Source organism: Ovis aries, chromosome 6 (assembly GCF_016772045.2).
Source record: "Ovis aries strain OAR_USU_Benz2616 breed Rambouillet chromosome 6, ARS-UI_Ramb_v3.0, whole genome shotgun sequence".
Taxonomy (NCBI): Eukaryota; Metazoa; Chordata; class Mammalia; order Artiodactyla; family Bovidae; genus Ovis; species Ovis aries.
In genome coordinates, this window is record NC_056059.1 from 50,630,916 (window position 1) to 50,651,199 (window position 20,284).

General features: G+C 35.1%; 1 protein-coding gene across 7 annotated transcripts in view; it reads left to right on the plus strand.

Moving 5' to 3' along the window:
• PCDH7 (protocadherin 7) overlaps nt 1-20,284 on the plus strand; it is a 466,886-nt gene that overhangs the window by 60,480 nt on the left and 386,122 nt on the right. The window contains exon 2 of one of the 7 annotated variants that reach the window (XM_027970919.3): nt 13,531-19,968. The exons of 5 other annotated variants lie outside the window; for them this stretch is intronic. In XM_027970919.3, the coding sequence (XP_027826720.1) occupies nt 13,531-13,608 (78 nt within the window). In that variant the 3' untranslated portion in view covers nt 13,609-19,968. Of the gene's footprint in view, nt 11,101-13,530; nt 19,969-20,284 lie in introns of those variants that run through there. One more of the 7 variants, XM_027970920.3, reaches the window with a different exon arrangement.

Below are 20,284 nucleotides of genomic sequence, written 5' to 3' on the forward strand. Positions count from 1 at the left end.
ATTCAAGTCAGTATGACTGAATCTTTTCAAAACATGTTTCATCTCACATTTTGGAAGTCTCTTGATAACAAAAGTTTGATTGTCCCTTTTGAGACAATCTACCTGGAAGTCCCTTTTGATAACAAAAGTTTGATTGTTTATCCCACCATTCTTATCATCATTATTTTCCATATTGTTACATTGTGCTTTCCCATAGTCAGGTACTAGAGGATGTGAGTTATGATGCGTACAATTCAGAGAGGCCAGAGGTCTAACAAGTATAATGCTTGACAACTTTTTGTTAACTTTTGGGAGGTGGAAGGTTGACAAGAACATTATAATAGCTTGATATAGATATAATCTGAGGAAGAGTAACCACAGTCATCTTTCAATGTCCCATTTTCCTCTGTATTTGTTCTTTGTCAGTTTAATGACCTTTCGTGTATGCACTGAAAATAACATTTTGATTATATGATTATTGTGTGGAAAAACTCTTCTGAGCTAAGTCCAGGTGTATCTCTAGAAACTAATCAGAAGTGCACCAGATTCATTGACTTTCACTAATCTATCACAGTCATCTTTTAATTTCTTTTCACATTTTCTTCCAAGTTTGCATTCTTGAAGAAGACTTTGACCTGCAAAGAAGAATAGAATGTATTTTATAATGTATGTTTGTTCTGTTTTTTAACAGCATAAGTATTTTGCTTAAGCAGATTTTCTAGAAAGTGACAGCTTTGAAAAATTGGACACAGGAGCTGCTGGAAGCATTTCAGTTCCAGACAATCTAAATAGTGCAGAAGGGGAAAATGAAATATCACTGTGTTTTAAAGATGACAGTTTTGTCAAAGATTCCCTTTCACTCTTTGACTTAAAACAAATGGAGTAAATCAGGTATATCTGTTCAAAATATGCATGTGCACTCTCTGAGGAAGCACTCCTTCCTAGCAATGTTCCTTCTGAGACAACCAATTAAAGAATTACTTTAAAAACATGTATCACAGGGGAGGGAGATGGGAGGGGGGTTCAGGATGGGGAACACATGTACACCCATGGCGGATTCATGTCAATATATGGCAAAACCAATACAATATTGTAAAGTAATTAGCCTCCGGTAAAAATAAATAAATTTATATTAAAAAAAAACAAAACATGTAGCACAGGGTGGGTAGACTATCATTTTCTTTGCTTCATTCTTTTAGGCACATTTTGAGGTCATGGGATTTCACAAGTATATAGTGTAGCTTTATGAAGAAAGGAAAAAAGAAATCTCCTGGCTTAACACCATCTGAGTATAACATCATGCACACCTATTGTATGTTCTTCAGAAATGTAAGAAAGTAATTATCATTGTGTGTTTGTTTGCATGTCTGCATGTGTGAGAGAGAGAGAGAGAGAAAGAGAGAGAGTTTTAATAAACTTAAAATCATATGCTAAATATTTTCTGGCTCTATTAAAAATGCAATAGTATTCTACTTAAAAAAATGTTGAGTATACTTGAAAAGGTATAGCAAATTTGATAAAACCTGCTTCTCAGAACAATTGTATCGCTAGAGAGGCAGTAGAGAGTAGTTAGTTAAAAGCAGAGACACAACGATGAGCCTTCTTGGGTTTAAAATTCCAACACTGCCATTTTTAGAACTGTGTTTTAAGCAGGTTAATTTCTCTGTTCGAGTCCCTTCTTTGTCAAGTGGGGTTAATAATATTATCTACTTCCTAGGGACTGCATGCATTAGCCTGAGATCTCATAAACACGCAATAGAGTGTTAGTTATTATTAGAGATTGAGAACACTTATCATATTATGAAGCCAGGGAGAGAAGCACATTTTAAACAAAAAGTAATTCAGAGGGCAAATTAAAAGATCAAAATTTTTCAGGAAGTCCATAATATATAGATTATGTTTCTTTAAAGACAATAGTAAATGAATAGTGATCACATTTTTTCTTCTAACAAAAGAAGCACTGCTGATGATCTTTTTTATCTTACACGTATTCTTTAACATACTTTAAGAATTATACTATATAAGAAAGTCACTGGTAATTTCCATCTTTCAGATTTCATGCAATAGTCAGTTAACTGATTTCATGTTCATAGGTTATTCTGTTTTTTGTTTTGCTACTGTTTGAGATAGTAGTCTTGTCAATGACTGTATATTTTAACTACAATTTGTTCCCACTCAACTGTGGCAAGAGTGGTTATGTTAGTATTGTTACTTTCTGAAACAACTTTGATTTAATATGTCACATTTGTTAATTCTCTGTTCACTTACATGCTTAAATTGTCTCTTATCAAATATATGCCTTATCTGGATTATCACCTAAATCTGTCCCGTGAAAAAGATTGATTCATTATAGCTTACATAAAAAAATCTTATAATATGATCTATTTATACATTTTACTTTATTTTAGGGCCTATCAGCTTTTCATATTAATAAGATTGTCATTTTTATGTATGGAAGGATTCTTGATACAATTTGGCTCTGAGCCATAATATTACCTATCCTCTTAACTCTTTGGAAACACTGACTTATGTTCATTGCATTAGTGTAGGCTTAATTTTATTTCATGTCCAAGATGACAAAGGTTACTTCATTAGGCACCTCATTTAACTTTTCCTCCCTGTAATTTTCTGGTATCTTATACTAAGTATCATTAAAAAAAAAAAAAAAGAATGTTCTGCTCCCATTAAGAAAAAGTGAGATGAGAACAAAGCCAATTATTTGCAGCACATAAAATCCTTATGATAATTTGGTAGACTTTAATTAAACTAATACATCACACTGAACGTATAAGACAAAGGAGCAAAAAAGAAGCAAATAATCTTTTCTATGTTAAAAACACCATATTGCTTTTTTATTAAGTTCCTTAAGACTTGTGACCTATTTTAAAGTGTAAGATTTGCAGTCCTTTTCATACAAAGCATATTAAAAAATTCTATGCAATATTGATTGGAATCATCCCCCCGAAATTTGAAATGAAGCTATAAAGAAGCTTGACTTAAAGTAATTTGTATTAATTTCTTAAGATTTTGCAAATATTTCAAAATAAAAGGAGATTCTGTAACATAGCCCACACAGAAACATTTCTGTTACAAAGAATCTCATTTTCGTATTTATCATATAATTGTCATTGGTTGTTTTTGATGAACCCACTGACATTATGAGTGCAAAGTCCACTGTAAATTAAAAATAAGTCTATGTAATTTGTATGTCTTCCCTGTATTTCACAACTGAACTGTCCTGAAATTAGAGCTACTTGGTCTTTAAATAATCTCATCTCCCAGTTTTACATTTCTTTGAGATGTAATTCTCATAAATTAAGTGGAAATAAACTACTGATTTGGGAACAAGAGCATTTAGTTTTAATCCTAAATTTGCAGTGTTACACTAAATGTCTTGTCATCCCCCTGAGACTCAGTGTTATCACTGGTAAAGTGAATAATTTGGTAGAGGATGGTTTCAGGTGAGTTCCTTATCTCTGAAATTGTATTTCTGTATTAGTTGCTGATATAATATCTTTCTATATCCTAAAAGTCATTATATTAATATATTCATGTCAGTCGTTAAATCAGCACCACTTAGTATTTCTGAAAGTATTTGTAAAAAAACAGTCCTAGAAATTTCTAATGATCAGAAAGCAGAGTTTTTAAAGCTGATTGACCACAAATCACATTCAAAGAGAAGAATATTCAACTTAGAAAGCTCCGGGAGTTGGTGATAGACAGGAAAGCGTAAGAGTCAGACACAGCTGAGTGACTGAACTGAACTGAACTACAAACATACTCATGGTAATAGTTCTTACACTTTTAACATTATCTTTCATGAGCAAGAAACTGGTTGGTTGGATTTTGTAATTTTGTCCTATTGCACATTTACTTTTTCAAGATGGTTAAAACTCACTGGACATTACCTTTACTTCCCTGGTAGTGTATCAGACTCTTACTAAATTTATCCGTCATCTAGAAACACTTTGGCTGCTTTCTACTCCCCTCTGTGAGTGTTTAAGGATTGCAAAGTAGACTCAATATTTGGGGCACACAATTGTATTTCAGTGGCATTTAAGAACAGCCATGATTGCTATTCATTTCACTTTCTCATTAGCATCTAGTCTCTCTTTCTCCAGTGACTTATTGCTTTGGCACATGAATACTAGCCAGTTCTGCTTTTGTTTCCAAAGCTGGCTAATACCATGATCTGAGGAGGATAATGATGACACTTTAAGTGAACATCATTTTACATTTTATTCTGAGCTTTTAGAATGGAGATGCATGAATGGTCAACTTTGACCGCATGTAATTGGCACTGTAAAGCTGAGGCTCAGTCAGTTCAGTTCAGTTGTTCAGTCGTGTCCGACTATTTGCACCCCATGGCCTGCAGCACGCCAGGCCTCCCTGTCCTTCACCAACTCTCAGAGTTTATTCAAACTCATGTTCATTGAGTTGGTGATGCCATCCAACCATTTCATCCTCTGTTTCCCTTTTCCACTAGCCTTCAATCTTTCCCAGCATCAGGGTCTTTTCCAATGAGTCAGTTCTTTGCATCAGGTGGCCAAAGTATTGAAGTTTCAGCTTCAGCATCAGTCCTTCCAATGAATATTCAGGACTGGTTTCCTTCAGGATGGACTGGTTGGATCTCCTTGCAGTCCAAGGGACTCTCAAGAGTCTTCTCCAATACCACAGTTCAAAAGCATCAATTCTTCAGCTCTCAGCTTTCTTTATAGTCCAAATCTCACATCCATACATGACTACAGGAAAGCCAGAGCTTTGACTAGATGGACCTTTGCTGGCAAAGCAGTGTCTCTGCTTTTTAATAAACTGTCTAGATTGGTCATAACTTTTATTCCAAGGAGCAAGCATCTTTTAATTTCATGGATGCCGTCACCATCTGCAGTGATTTTGTAGCCTCAAACAATAAAAGTCTCTCACTGTTCTCATTGTTTACCCTTCTATTTGCCATGAAATGATGGGACTATATGCCATGATCTTAGTTTTCTGAATGTTGAATTATAAGCCAACTTTTTCACTATGCTCTTTGACTTTCATCAAGAGGCTCTTTAGTTCTTCACTTTCTGCCATAAGGGTGGTGTCATCTGCTTATCTGAGGTTATTGATACTTCTCCCAGCAATCTTGATTCTAGCCTGTGCTTCATCCAGCCCAGCATTTCACATGATGTACTCTGCATATAAGTTAAATAAGCAGGGTTGATGTACACAGCCTTGATGTACTCCTTTCCAAATTTGGAAACAGTCTTTTGTTCCATGTCCAGTTCTAACTGTTGCTTCCTGACTTGCATACAGATTTCTCAGGAGGCAGGTCAGGTGGTCTAGTATTCCCATCTCTTGAAGAATTTTCTACAGTTTGTTGTGATCCACACAGTCAAAGGCTTTGGCATAGTCAATAAAGCAGAAGTAGATGTTTTTCTGGAACTCTCTTGCTTCTTCAGTGATCCAATGGATGTTTGATCTCTGGTTCCTCTACCATCTCTAAGTATAGCTTGAATATCTGCAAGTTCACAGTTTATGTACTGTTGAAGCCTGACTTGGAGAATTTTGAGCATTACTTGACTAGCATGTGAGATGAGTGCAATTGTGCGGTAGTTTGAACATTCTTTGGCATTGCTTTTCTTTGGGATCAGAATGAAAACTGACTTTTTCCAGTCCTGTGGCCACTGCTGAGTTTTCCAAATTTGCTGGCATATTGAGTGCAGCACTTTCACAGCATCATCTCTTAGGATTTGAAATAGCTTAACTGGAATTCCATCACCTCCACTAGCTTTGTTCGTAGTGATGCTTTCTAAGGCCCACTTGACTTCACATTCCAGGATGTCTGGCTCTAGGTGAGTGATCACACCATCGTGATTATCTGGGTCGTGAAGATCTTTTTTGTATAGTTCTTCCGTGTATTCTTGCTACCTCTTCTTAATATCTTCTGCTTTTGTTAGGTCCATAATATTCTGTCCTTTATTTTGCCCATCTCTGCATGAAATGTTCCCTTGGTATCTCTAATTTTCTTGAAGCAATCTCTAGTCTTTCCCATTCTTTTCTTTCCTCTGTTTCTTTGCATTGATCGCTGAGGAAGGCTGTCTCATCTCTCCTTACTATTCTTTGGAACTCTGCATTCAAATGGGTGTAGCTTTCCTTTTCTTTTGCCTTTCTCTTCTCTTCTTTACATAGCTATTTGTAAGGCCTCCTCAGACAACCATTTTGCCTTTTTGCATTTTTTGGGGGGGGAGAATGATCTTTATCTCTGTCCCTGTACAATGTCATGAATCTCCGTCCATAGTTCTTCAGGCACTCTGTCTATCAGAACTAATCCCTTAAATCTGTTTCTCACTTCCACTCTATAATTTTAAGGGATTTCATTTAGGTCATACCTGAATGGTCTAATGGTTTTTCCTACTTTCTTCAGTTTAAGTCTGAATTTGGCAATAAGGAGCTCATGATCTGAGCCACAGTCAGCTGCCGGTCTTGTTTTTGCTGACTGTATAGAGCTTCTCCATCTTTGGCTGCAAAGAATATAATCAATCTGATTTCAGTGTTGACCATCTGGTGATGTCCATGTGTAGAGTCTTCTCTTGTGTTGTTGGAAGAGGATGTTTGCTATGACCAGCGCATTCTCTTGGCAAAACTCTATTAGCCTTTGCCCTGCTTCATTCTGTACTCCAAGGCCAAATTTGCCTGTTACTCCAGGTGTTTCTTGACTTCCTACTTTTGCATTCCAGTCCCCTATAATGAAAAGGACATCTTTTGGGGGTATTAGTTCTAGAAGGTCTTGTAGGTCTTCATATAACCATTCAACTTCAGCATTACTGGTCAGGGCATAGACTTGGATTACCTTGGTATTGAATGGTTTGCCTTGGAAACAAACAGAGATCATTCTGTCATTTTTGAGATTGCATCCAAGTACTGCATTTTGGATTCTTTTGTTGACTATGACAGCTACTCCATTTCTTCTAAATAATTATTACCCTCAGTAGTAGATTTAATGATCATCTGAGTTAAATTCACTCATTTCAGTCCATTTTAATTTGCTGACTTAATTCCTATAATGTGGGTGTTCACTCTTGCCATCTCCTGTTTGACCACTTCCAATTTGCCTTGATTCATGGACCTAACATTCCAGGTTCCTATGCAATATTGCTCTTTACAGCATCAGACTTTACTTCCCTCACCAGTCACATCCACAATTGGGTGTTGCTTTTGCTTTGGCCCCATTTCTTCATTCTTTCTGGAGTTATTTCTCCACTGATCTCCAGTAGCATATTGGGTACCTACCAACCAATGGAGTTCATCTTTCAGTGTCCTATCTTTTTGCCTTTTCTTACTGTTCATGGGGTTCTCAAGGCAAGAATACTGAAGTGGTTTACCATTCCCTTCTCTGGTGGAGCACGTTTTGTCAGTATATTGAAGCTGAGGTTCAGTCTAGTGTTTTTGCTTCCTTGATGCCTAGCAATCTGTTTGAGGGCTTCCCTGATAGCTCAGTTGGTAAAGAATCTGCCTGCAATGCAGGAGACCCTGGTTCAATTCCTGGGTCAGAAAGATCAGCTGGAGAATGGATAGGCTACCCACTCCACTATTCTTTGGCTTCCCTTGTGGCTCAGCTATAAAGAATATGCCCACAGTGTGGGAGACCTGGGTTTGATTCCTGTGTTGGGAAGATCCCCTTAAGAAGGGAAAGGCTACCTATTCCAGTATTCTGGCCTGGAGAATCCCATTGGCTGTATAGCCCATGGATTCCCAAAGTGTTGAACAAGGCTGAGCTACTTTCACTTTCAGTCTGTTTGAATTGATCCCTGTTTCTCCCTTGTTTAGAGAGAATGTTCCTTTAAAATGTCATTTAGAAGTAAAACAAGAAAAAATAAAATTGTGAATTGAGATGTACACAATTTAACCTTTAGCAATAGGCAGTTCTAGAGCAGAAATCCTCAAATACTTGATTATGTTAGTTTTAACAGTCTATTTTTGCTCTCTCTGACTTTTGACAGTTACTTTAATTTGTCTGTATTTCTAATTTAGGATATTCAGGACAGCTTTGTTGTCATTGCTTTTAATTATTACATCACATCCTTTTATATGTAGACTTGATCTAAGTAGAGAGAACAGCTTGGGGTGAGGTTGAATGGAATTACAGAAATCTCTGATTTAGGCAGGGAAATCCACTCACTGCCTCCCGACTTCACCACCCATCTTCCTCACAGGTTTCTTCTTGGAATGCAGTTTTCCCTCATTTCCATAAATGTCAAGCTTATCTGGCTTTTAAGACCCAGCTCAGGTTCAGTTAGTCTAGGAGCCCTCTCTCTCCTCCCCTCACCATAGTCTCTTCTCACCCTTCAGAGCTCTCATAGTTTTACCTCCTGGGTTCTTGTCTTTTCCTCCTCAAGATTAATCACCTGTTTATGCGTATGTATTTGTACACACAAAAATTTCCTCAGAGGGAAGACTGTGACTTTCGTTTCTTTGTATTTCCCCCATGCCTCCCACGATGTCTTTCACGTGATTCGACTCTGTAACCTTTGGCATTCTTTCTAACACTGAGATTCCATGATTCTAACAGCCAGCCAGTCAATAAATATTGATTGCTTGGCTATCCAACCCATGGCATTTTTTTGTTAGGGCCCACATCATTCGTATTCTGTAGTGAGAGCAAATTACCTATGATGTGGAAGTGGTATAATATTATCCAATCCCTTTCCTTCCATGGCCAATTCAGAGGCTGACTCACCATTTCAAAGCCCTCTTTTCCAAAGAATGTAAATTAAACAGTGCCAATGAATGGCCTTTATGTGTGTGTACTCTTACACAGGTAAATGGTTATAAACATCCCTTTCTTTGATTAGGTGGAATTTGTCTTATTTATTTCTTTTCTTCCTATGTTTTTCTTTTTTGTTGTTAGTTTAGATAACCTTCAGATATGTTGAAGTTGCTTCTTATGTATTCACAAATTTAATTATGATAGAATCCTGACTCTAATAAATACACAGGCTTCTAGAACTGAGTTTCATAACACACTCATTTATAATAGTATAGAAAGCTTGCATAGTGTTGCGCTATTCCTGAAACAATGGCAAAAATAGACATTTTCAGTTAGAACTTAAATGTATATTTTTAAAAGAGTCAAAGTCAAATTAAAAAAACTATTATCCAGAAACATAATGCTGAGGAATAACAATCTTTGATTAATAACCAAAGTCTTGGTTTGGGGCCCTGATTCTCCCATTATCTATGTGATTTTTATATAAGAAGATTAAGCTCTCTGATCTTTAATTCCCTCATATGTAAAATGAGCAAACTTATAATTGCTACTTCACAAGGACTTTGTGAGGGAAAGTTAAATAATTAAGTGCAATCTTGTAATAAACATCTATGCAGATGATATAGTAACGAATAATTATAATTTGAGTTTTGGTACCTCATTTATATGTCAAAATGGAGTAAAACACGATCATATCATTCATTCAGAATTATCCTCATAGTCCTCCATTTACCAAATCCCATGTTAACCTTCTGTCTCACTTTCTATTTCAAATGATTTTCCATTATTTTTTTAAATAATAAACTTTCAGTCTTGATGATGGCTCTCCCTTGACTTAGCTCTGATATTATACATTTGCTGTAAAATATGAAAATCTACTTCGTGTTCCTAGATTGCAGAAACTACCATCAATTGCATTTTCTGGGTCATGAAATAGACTCTACTTTTTATATGATGCCTTTTACTTTCACCTACATCTTAACATCAGTCAGAGAAAAAAATAATGAATATTCATAGAATCCTTTTACATATTGCCAATTATATGCAAACACATTCAACAGACACTTGTACTTAATCTACACCAATTACATAGGTGTGTGACTTAGTTTTGAAGCATGCCTAATAAAAATAAGTACAAAATAGATACAAGCTCCTTTCAAAATATATACATTTCCTTGTTTATGATTGGAATTTTTTCAGAATTATTAAGTGAGTGTTTATTCCTTTGTATGAGTGTTCATTGTATTCTTGTACTTAAATCTGAATCTTAATCCTGTTCTCTGCATAATTCAGCTTTCTTTTCCAAGCGCTAGTCAGGGAGAAGGCCAGAGAAATCTGAAAAAGAACAAAGCTTTTATCATTTAACTTTTTATTGATATTTTGAAAATTAATTTATTTTAATTGGATGATAATTGCTTTATAATTTTGTGATGGTTTTTGATAATTAATTCCAAGCTTATTTCAGTCTCTTTGATTAGGAAATGAAAACTGAGTGAGTTATAGAGATGGCCTGGTAAAACGTGCTCCAGGAATGGCTTGGTTTCATCTTTGTGTGTGTGTGTGTGTGTGTGTGTGTGTGTGTGTGACTTGTTGCCTGGGTGATAGAAAAAAATTGAAGAGAATGGCTGGAAGGGGAAGACAAAAGCTGCATCTATACAACTTCAGCAGAATTGGACCTGACTGAAAGATTGGTTTGGTTTGATTTACTGGAGCCTATCTCCTCAGTGGGCAGTGATCTGAAAATTGCTTCCAGGGCCATTTTAATTAGCTGATTCAAATCAAAACAAACCAATCCTGGTAACATCCATTTCTACCCTGACCCTCATCAATGACTGTTTGCAGAATGGTGATTCCTAAGCAGTTCTCCATGAGCTCAATAAGTGATTTGAGGTATGCATTTTTGTTTTTAAACGTGAATCTTTAATGGTGAGGAAAGAATCCACTTTCTTGGCTTTAGTGACAGGTGAATATTAGTGCACAGCTGCATTTGTTCAGTGCATCAAAGCTTGAAACCACAAACGTGAAACCTGCCCTTCCATAGTTAATTTATGACATGAGAGAGCTCTTTTCCTCAGTATTTTAATAAGAGGATTTCATTATGTTTCATGGCAATGTGGTAAATGCATACTGTTTCTTGGGTATGCTTTTAAAAGAATGTCAAGTCTTGAAAATAGAAGATGAAACACTTTGATGCCTCTGATTTCCTATGTTTTTATTGTTTTACTTATTCACTTATTGAAAACCTTGCAGAACATTCTAAATAGAATATTCCCTTTAAGGAAAGAAAAGAATGACTGTTATATAGAAAAGGTTAAAAAGAGAAAATTAATGAAATTTTAAATGGACAGGCCAAGTTGGAAAAAATAGAAAAAGTGGGTGAAATAAAATGATAATAAAATTAAGAATGTTAATACACCTCAAGAATGTCTGTTTCATAATCATATGACAAATAGTAGAAAGTCAAAAACATGATTTCAAATTATTAAAATTAGACAAAAGTGGTACTGTGATGTGACCAGTATTGTGATTTGTTTAGCTAGCTATTTCCAACAGGTATTCATTCATTAGAGCAATTTTATTGAGAGACAACCATGTACCAACACTGAGAATAAAGTAGTAAACCATGGAAATGAGGTTTGTTCTTCTGGACTACACTGTAGCCTTGACAGGATAAAACAGTTAAGTGAATAACTTCACAAAGATAATTGTGTATGTATGTATATATATATGTGTGTGTGTGTGTGTGTGTGTGTGTGTGTGTGTGTATAGTGCTCCTGCTCAGTCGCTAAGTCGTGTTTGTCTCTTCGTGACCCCATAGACTATAGCCTGCCAGGCTCCTCTGTCCATGGGATTCTCCAGGCAAAGATATGGACTTCCCAGGTTGCTCAGTGGTAAAGAAGCTGCCTGCCAATATAGGAGTCTCAGAGGATGTGGGTTTGATTCCTGGGTCTGGAAGATCCCCAGGAGGAGGAAATGGCAACCCACTCCAGGATTCTTGCCTGAAGAATCCCATGGACAGAGGAGCCTGGTGGGCTACAGTCCATAGGATTGCAGAGTCAGACACGACTGAGCAACTTAGCACAAACATGATAGGTAGTACCTAACAGGATGATCTAATGTAGTCTAGTTGTGCATTATGGCTAAATCATTCTCATTGGTTTGGATATAAAAAACAGTATCTGAAACTTTTAAATATATAGTTTTCATTTTTGTATAAAGAAGTTTTTAAATGGCAGGCGTAGTGTATGGTGTGTGTTCTGATTAGATAACCTATGTTTGTCTTAGGGCTTCCCAGATGGCACTAGTGGTAAAGAAGACATAAGAGATGCAGGTTCAGTCCCTGGGTGGGGAAGATCCTCTGGAGAAGGAAATAGCAACCCACTCCAGTATTCTTGCCTGGAAAATCCCATGGACAGAGGAGCCTGGTGAGTTACAGTCCACGGGGTTGCAAAGAGTTGCGAAGACTGAAGCGACTTAGCACATGTTCATCTTAAACTTACAATCTAAATCATGAAAACTCACTCAGCATAGATTCCATGGTAAACTTGTCTTCCGTGTGTTATTGGCCAGAATCTCTTTAATTATGTTAAGTTTTAAAACTTGCTAGAGAAAGAAAATATACACTATTTCTAGAAAAGATAAAATTTAACTTAATAAATTAAGACATTTTAAAGCTGCTTAAATTTATACAGCTAATATGGATAATCTGCAGTCAGAACAATTTTTAAGCATCTTATGCTCTTGAATATAAGCAATTTTTAAATTAGACATTACTTTTTTGTTCCATTTACTTTCAAATGTGAGTTAGTTGGTTATTCAGTGAAAGAGTTCATTTACTTCTTTTCTAACCTTGATCCTCATGTGCTGATGCATTGTGACACTGGAAATTAGGTGCAGTACTAATTTTTATTTTTTTAATTCTTAAAACATTCTAATTATTTTGCTAGTGAACTGTAGCATTTTTATTTTATGGAAGTGATTTATTATCCTTTTTGACAGTGTTCAAAGTCATTAAAGCTTTTACTGACATCAATTGCATCATTAAACTGGAAACAATATTTTGTGCATTTTTTGTCAGAGAGCAGAGATCAGACTATTGGTCAGGCTCAAATTCAAAGCAATAAATATTCAGTACTATTTAAAACTCATATTGGCACCAAAACATTTTAAAGGAGTATTATCATTACTTTCATTTGTAAAAAAAACAATACCTTTTTATGGTCATATTTTTGAAGGGGATAGTTTTAATAATTCATCCTTGACCATAAATCAGTGAACCATTTGTTGATGATGTGTAAAATGCTCAGATTTCCATGATTACATTTAGAGACTAGAGAGCTACTTTGAAGGGTGTGAACATTCAGATCAAGCTCACCTCCCAGAGAGTTTAGGGACAGTAAATTGTAAAAGAACTGATAACAAATTACCATTTCATTCTTATTTGTATTTATAACATAAATAAAGCCAACAACACTTCTTTCCCTGACAGCCCCTCTCCTTTAAATACTCAAAGCCTGAAAAACAATAATTCAATGTTTCTTTTACTATGCAAATATCTCTTGTCAAAGACCGAATCCGAGAGATTAGCCAACAGCATTGATGTAGATGCCCTAGGGTTGTTAATTGTAGCTGGAACAGTTATGTCTCTATGAATTCTAAAAGAGGTTATGGCCACTCCAAATACATGTTAAAGAAGGAAAGAATACTATCAGCCAAAATATGCATCCAAGTTTTGGATCTAGGCTAGCAAAACCCTACTCACATCCCTGTAAAGCAGACATATATTTTTGTATTTTTTATAGGTGGATACAGTGCAGACCACGAAACCCTCTGGCCACATTGAGGAATCGTGTAAAATGAATGTATGTGCTCGTAAGTGAAGTCCGTGGAATGTTCCAACTAAAGTTGTTGGATCCTAACAAACCTGGATTAGTCCTGTGTAAAAAGAAATCGATTCCCAAGGGGCAGGACCACTAGCTGAGTAAAATGAGGCTCTGATTTGGAAGAAAACAAAATGGCTTTAAAATAAATTCTCGGCAAAAAAGGAATCAAACGATAATTTGCAAATAGCTGGAAAAGAAAATTAAGCTCTCAGTATAGAATAAAAAAGGGATGTGAGAGAGGTTTTACAATCTTATCAATTACAATGGAGACACTGAATCAAATATCATCACATTCAAGAGTATGAAAAGAACAGGAAATCCTTTTCCATTGGTTTTCACTTGAAAGGACTCTAGCAAAGAGTGGAGAAACATATCCTCTTACTTACTGTTTATAGTTAATAAGATGGAAATTATTATAGATGTGATTTCATTTGCCTTGCTTGAACTAATTGGATGCATTATGTAGAAATCACCTGAGCCTGTGCTAGATCAACAAAGAAAATGGAAACGTATACCTCAGGACTGAATTCTGAGAAAATTAGCTTGTTCCATACTATTTCACAAGGCTAAGAAGAAATACTACTGCTAATCAGGGAAAATGAGAAACTAAAGGACACAAGAGAAAATAAAATTTAGGTCACTCTGATACTTGTTGAAATAGAGTTTATTATGGTGTAAAAGCAGAAGATCAGGATATATCTCACAGACATTTGATACAATTTCTGATTGAATTTAGGGTAAACCTTGTTACGTGTTATAGGAATGTACGGCCATTATTTAATAGGAAACTGGCCTTTTACATTTGTGGTCCTATGCCTTTAGGTATGCAAAGGAGGACTTTTTAGATTTTATTAAAGGTGAATTGCATGTGGGAAGTAACTCTTTGCATTATAGTTACTTACTCAATTGAAGATACTGTATAAAGTCTAATTTGTGTATGGGCGTGAGTGTATATGTATGCATTTGTGTGTGTGCCTGTATGTATCAGTGGGAGGAGGTAAAACTTAAAGATTGACATTTGCACTTTGGTTTGTTACCTAGAATGTAAAGAGGTAGAGTAAACCGTCTTAAGCCATTTCCTCTATGTCATGATCATATTAAAGATTATTATTCACAAAAGAAGCAGTTCTGAAGATAGAATGACTACTGCAAAGGCTCGCCAATTAAGTATAATATTTAATGCAATTGAGCCATTTAAATTAAGATAGTACTGATGTCTGAAAATATCAGTTTGAAGACAGTTGGAAAGTCCTACTATATTCCTTAAGATTTCTTTATTCAGTGACAGAGAATGTGAATCACGGCTGCTCTTACAGATGAGACTGGGGAAATATTTGTGTTCTAACTTTTAAATATGCCAAGAAATTACATGTGTTTTTTCCCCAATTTTTTTCAATCTGAATTATACAAGTGACCATGCATTAACATAGATAAGATAGTATTTCAAACAGATTGATGTATTTTTTGAGGTCACTATGTGCCATAATAATTTTGAAACTATTGTACTCTGGTATTTACATTCATTTCTCTTTATATTACTGATTAACCTTAGAGTTGAAATTTTTACCTCTTTTTTCTATGTGACAATCAACTGAAGCTGGTACCCTATCTATACTATTACAGGGATTTGGGTTTTTATGCTATTATAATAAATTATAAGTCTACAAGCTGTATAATTCTATTGTATTGAATATTTTTCTGTGGCCAATAAAGAAGTCTACTTTATAAAATGTCTGTATTTTTAATAGTCTCTTAAAACAAAATGAGATGTATATTTATGTTGCTGGTTTTAAACTATATTTTCTGCATCTTTACAATTTGAAAGTGAAGAGCTTAGCCACTTAAGATAAAGAGAAAAGGTTTGACAGAGATATATTTGAGAATGTTTGGAGAATAGCACCCTGAACAGGGTCAGGAGTCTTGATGCCAAATTTTACTCTGGTGCTAAATAGCCAGACTTGAGGATACGTTTTTTGCATTACCCGGTGCTAAGCTCTCTCACCCATAAAGGATGAGTTTGGACTGAACTATCAATTTTAAAATCATTTGCATTCTTAATTCCTGATAAATTAACTTAATTCTTAGGTTTTGATATCTTAGAAATATTAACACCATGCTATAGAATAGTGATTATATCAATAATCAATAGTGATAATCCTTATTAAGAGAATCACATGCTGTTTTCCACTTAAATTGACCCAAATCTCAACCTATGCCTTAGGAACAAGAAAAACTATGAATTTACAGTTGTTGCTGTTCTAGCCTTAGCTTGACTTAATAGAGATATGTACTAACATACAAATAATCATGTCTGGAATCAATATCTCCTTCTAAGTTAACTGAACCAAGCGGCACCCAAGTACAAAATCACTCAATTTGTAATAGCAGAAACCTTTTTGTACTTCATTGAGTTGAATGCATTCCCTGGCAGAATGTATTAAAGATCTAGAACCAGTTTTTCTTGCTCTGTACTGCTCAAGGATTGATCAACATATAACTTCAAAAGCATTTTTGAACTTGGATCAGCCTGATTGGTTTCAGAAGAGAAAGAAACACTAGCCCCTGATGTTTATTGCCGTAGGCTCTTTTGACTAATAGTAATTCTCTGCTTAGGAGAAGCAACAGGCAGAGAAGTCTTACAACTGTTCTGATTTCATGATTGTTTATTCACAAAGTGCCTCATACAGAAAAACAGTACTTTTATTTTAGTTTCCTGCTACTACTCCAACTGAGAAAGGTCAGAGAAACAGTGGGAAGCAAAATGAAAGCATAGATATCTTGTGGATTTTTTTTCATTGCAGCATACTGACTTGCAAAATAGTGTCACCTTCAATATCACAGAGATGGCATGGATAATCTTCAAAGATCCTTATGCAGAAATTGGTCACTGAATTTTTTTTTTTCCATTTAGGTGAATTTCTGGCCATTTATGGAACTGATATTGATAATAAAATTTAATTTTGTCAATTTAGTCTTTATTTTGCAAGATTAAAAATTTAAATGGGACCTATCAAACCTCTCCCAAGTCCTAGTATCTCTACATAAAACTTCTACACTTGTCCTATGCCTCTATCCATTTGGAAAAAAAAAGAGAGGAAGGAGAGGAGACTAGACTTGGCTTGAGGGAAATGGCTACACAGAGCAGTATAATTGTGAATGGGAATTCCATTTGAAAAATTATGTCCAGAATCCATCAGATTGAATACACATGGATAAAAAAATATCATTGGGAATGAAAATTTGTTTTTACTTATTGCTATTTTGGGGGGTTACTATTATTCTACTTCTCTGTTTTGGTATATATAGTCAAACAGATTTTCATATTTCTCTGATAATATTTTAAACTTAAGTTCCCAAGACCCTACTCTGTACAGATGATATAGTAATTGCTCTGTTTAATATTTATATCAGCCTCATGAGGTTAGATACTATTATTGCATGAGACCCATTTTACAGATGAGGAAATGAGGAACAGAGAGTTTCGGTAAATTTGCAAAGCTACAGAATTAGCAGGAGATAGTGCTGAGCATTGAGCCCTGCCAGTGGTTTCAGAGGCCACATTCAATAGGTGGGTCACAGCTTTCATGGCAAACACTATTATAGTTAGGAATTCAAGATAGGTTCTGAAACTATTTGGGGGTGCAGAGATAAATTTTGTGGTTCCCTAGATCACACATCTATTAACTGTGTGAGGCAGATTTAGAATGCATGACTTAGATGTGAAAGGTATTCAGATGTTCTAGTTCACTGAAATATTGGATAAAGATGGAATCTGTGATGAAAGGTCTACTCTAAATACTATATGAAGGGAAGAAGAGAAAAGTTTTTCTCTAACTTACTTGTTTTGCATGCTTAAAGTGTATTAATATAAACATGTACTATTTGCTGCAACTTCTTTTTAAATAAAGACTTTGCTGCTGGAATATGAGTGGACTGAGGAATATGTCAGCTGCATTCTTTGAACAGGGAGAGCTCCCAGTCTAATGGAAATTCCAGCCGTGCAGGCTGAATGTTACAATGCCATGTGCTAAATGATGGGATATCACAGTGGTTGAGTTCAGGGTCTGGAATCCAGGCTGCCTGAGTTTGAAACATGGTTCATGCACATAACTTGAGTGACTTTTGAACAAATAACATCTCTCTGCCTCCATTGCTTTGTATGTAATATGGAGTTAGAACAGTATCTACTTCATAAATTAGTTGTGATGATTAAATGAGATTCATCCAGGCAAAGTGAGTATGACATAACAAGAACTCAATAAACGATGGTATTATTACTTTTCTTATTGTTTTTATAATTGACATGAATAGAATGAGATGATTATTGGCTGAGATGTTCATGGGCCAAAATAAACTCAGTATTACTGGCAAAAGTGAAGTAAAAGGAACCTCACAGAAAACTGTAATGCCAAGCCCTCACTCTTTTCTGTATGCTATGGTGTGAAACTCAGAAAAATTGTGCAGGTCCAAGTTTTCCAGGGGAATGCATCAGTTTCTGATCCACTACAGTTCAAATCTGGGAGTTCTGTGAGTTGTAATTTCTTCAGTCATAGACAAGTGAATGAAACTGTGAAAGCTGAAATCAAGCCTGTGTTATATGATGAAAGTTTCCAAAAGGTTAAGAAACAATTTTTAGAGATCACTTTATCCACAATCATAATGGAATGCAATTCTCACATTATTAATAGCTTAAAAATCGTGAAACAAAATAGGAAATATATCAGCTTATCATAAAAACTAAGGGTAATGCTAATTATGGCAGCCAATCCATAAACAGGCAGTTGTTATTCTTTGAAAATATTTAATATCTGTTAAATATGATGAGGGCTTTATTTTCAAAGTCCTTCATTAAGCATAAAACAGTGCTGTATTTATTGGCTGATAAGATATGAATGTATGAAATGTAAACTAAATACGTGCTGAATTGAATTGGATCATATTTAGTATCGATGAAGTCAGTGGCTTTCATTTTCATTTCAAATATAGTAGGTGGTTAAATAAGCATATTGGAGAAAAGAAAACAAATAAGCATTGAAAATGCTCAGTTTGGCCTATTTTAAACTACTTTCTAGATGAAATATATTGAATAATTGTAACTTTGGAAAATGTAGGCCTCAGAAGTGGCTCTGTGTTCTTGTAAACTCATAGAATTGCTAGTGAAAACAAGATAAAGTTATATTTTAAGTTTATATCACAGTTTAGCAACTGAAAAGAAAAAAAGCCAACTACAGATTTTTATCAGACTATACATTGTAATAATTTCTACAGTTTTTTATGAAAAAGCTGGCTACTGTATATTTTTGTGGTTGTTAATTCCCCTATAATAACCTATCTTGTGCTGCTTTTTGTGAATTTCTAATGAGGAGTTAAGATTAATGTGATTAAAAATGAATATCTTTCTAGACTCAATCCTTAGATGTTGGAGAGAAAGTGAACATTTCCTGTTTTAAGAGACTGGTGTTCTGAGATCAGGTACAGCTCAACCTTGTTTTTTAATTGCTACTGCCCAGTTGTGTCAGTGAAAATTTGTCTCAGTAGCAACTGAGGGGGACCTAGGTCTCTAATCTTTCTTCTTCTCTCTGTATCTAGCAGTTAAAAGGTAGGTCAGCAAGGACTTTTTCTCCCCTATGTGTCAGGCTTATGAAAGCAGCAGACATTTGGTATATCCATTTCAGAAAGATCAGAAACTGGCTGCCTCTAGTAGATCTCAAGTGGGTGTAGCGTAATCTAACTATTTTGCTGGTTGACTTTTTAAAACCCCTTAATATTTATTAGTTACATATATGTCATTTATTTGAACCCCAAATTGAAACTTGGTTGATAAAGTCATGTAATCGAAAAAAAATGTGTTAAGGAAAATACTAATAATATTGATGAAGCAATTGATTATATGAGCCTTTTTAATAAAAATCCTGTGATAACTTATCAAACAGATGTCTCACTATTTAGATGAAGATGTTTGAGCAAATGTTTTTGAGGATATCTTGTTATTAGTACTGCATTAGAAGAGATTATATTCAAGTGAATACCAAGGATCTGTAAACAAAGCATCTTTTCATCTTTCAGTAAACCATTTTTAGTACTGGGAAGAAATGCAGTACATGTCTTACATGGGAGCTCCTCAGCAATCATGTGTTATTGCCATCTGAGATTAACATTTGGAGTAAAGTGCATGATTAGATGATTCTAAACTAGTGGTTACATAAAAGTTGAAACAAAGTAATACAGCAATCTGCTTCATGCAATATATTTCTTATACCAGTTAATTAGCAGATTAATTAGCATGATGTTTCACGTTGTGACCTAAGCCATTGTACTCCCAGTGGGTCTAATGGAGTCAAGGAAAAAAAAAAGAAAGAGAGCTTTAGAATTGTTGATGGTTTTATCACATGCATGGGGTCACAAAGAATCGGACACGATTGAGTGACTCACACTTTCACTTTTTATTTCACTTTTCATATCATATGTTACCAGGATTAAAAATAATTCTTCATTTTAAAAGAAGAGAACATACATACACTTTTTAATCTGAATCTAGAACAGATTTTTAAAGCATTTTTATGGTATGAATCCTTCCACGAATTAAAAGCCTATCAAATAACTGTATGTGCAATAGTGTTAAATGAAGTACATTTTAAATTCCAAATGACCACAAGTAAATGCCTAAAGGATA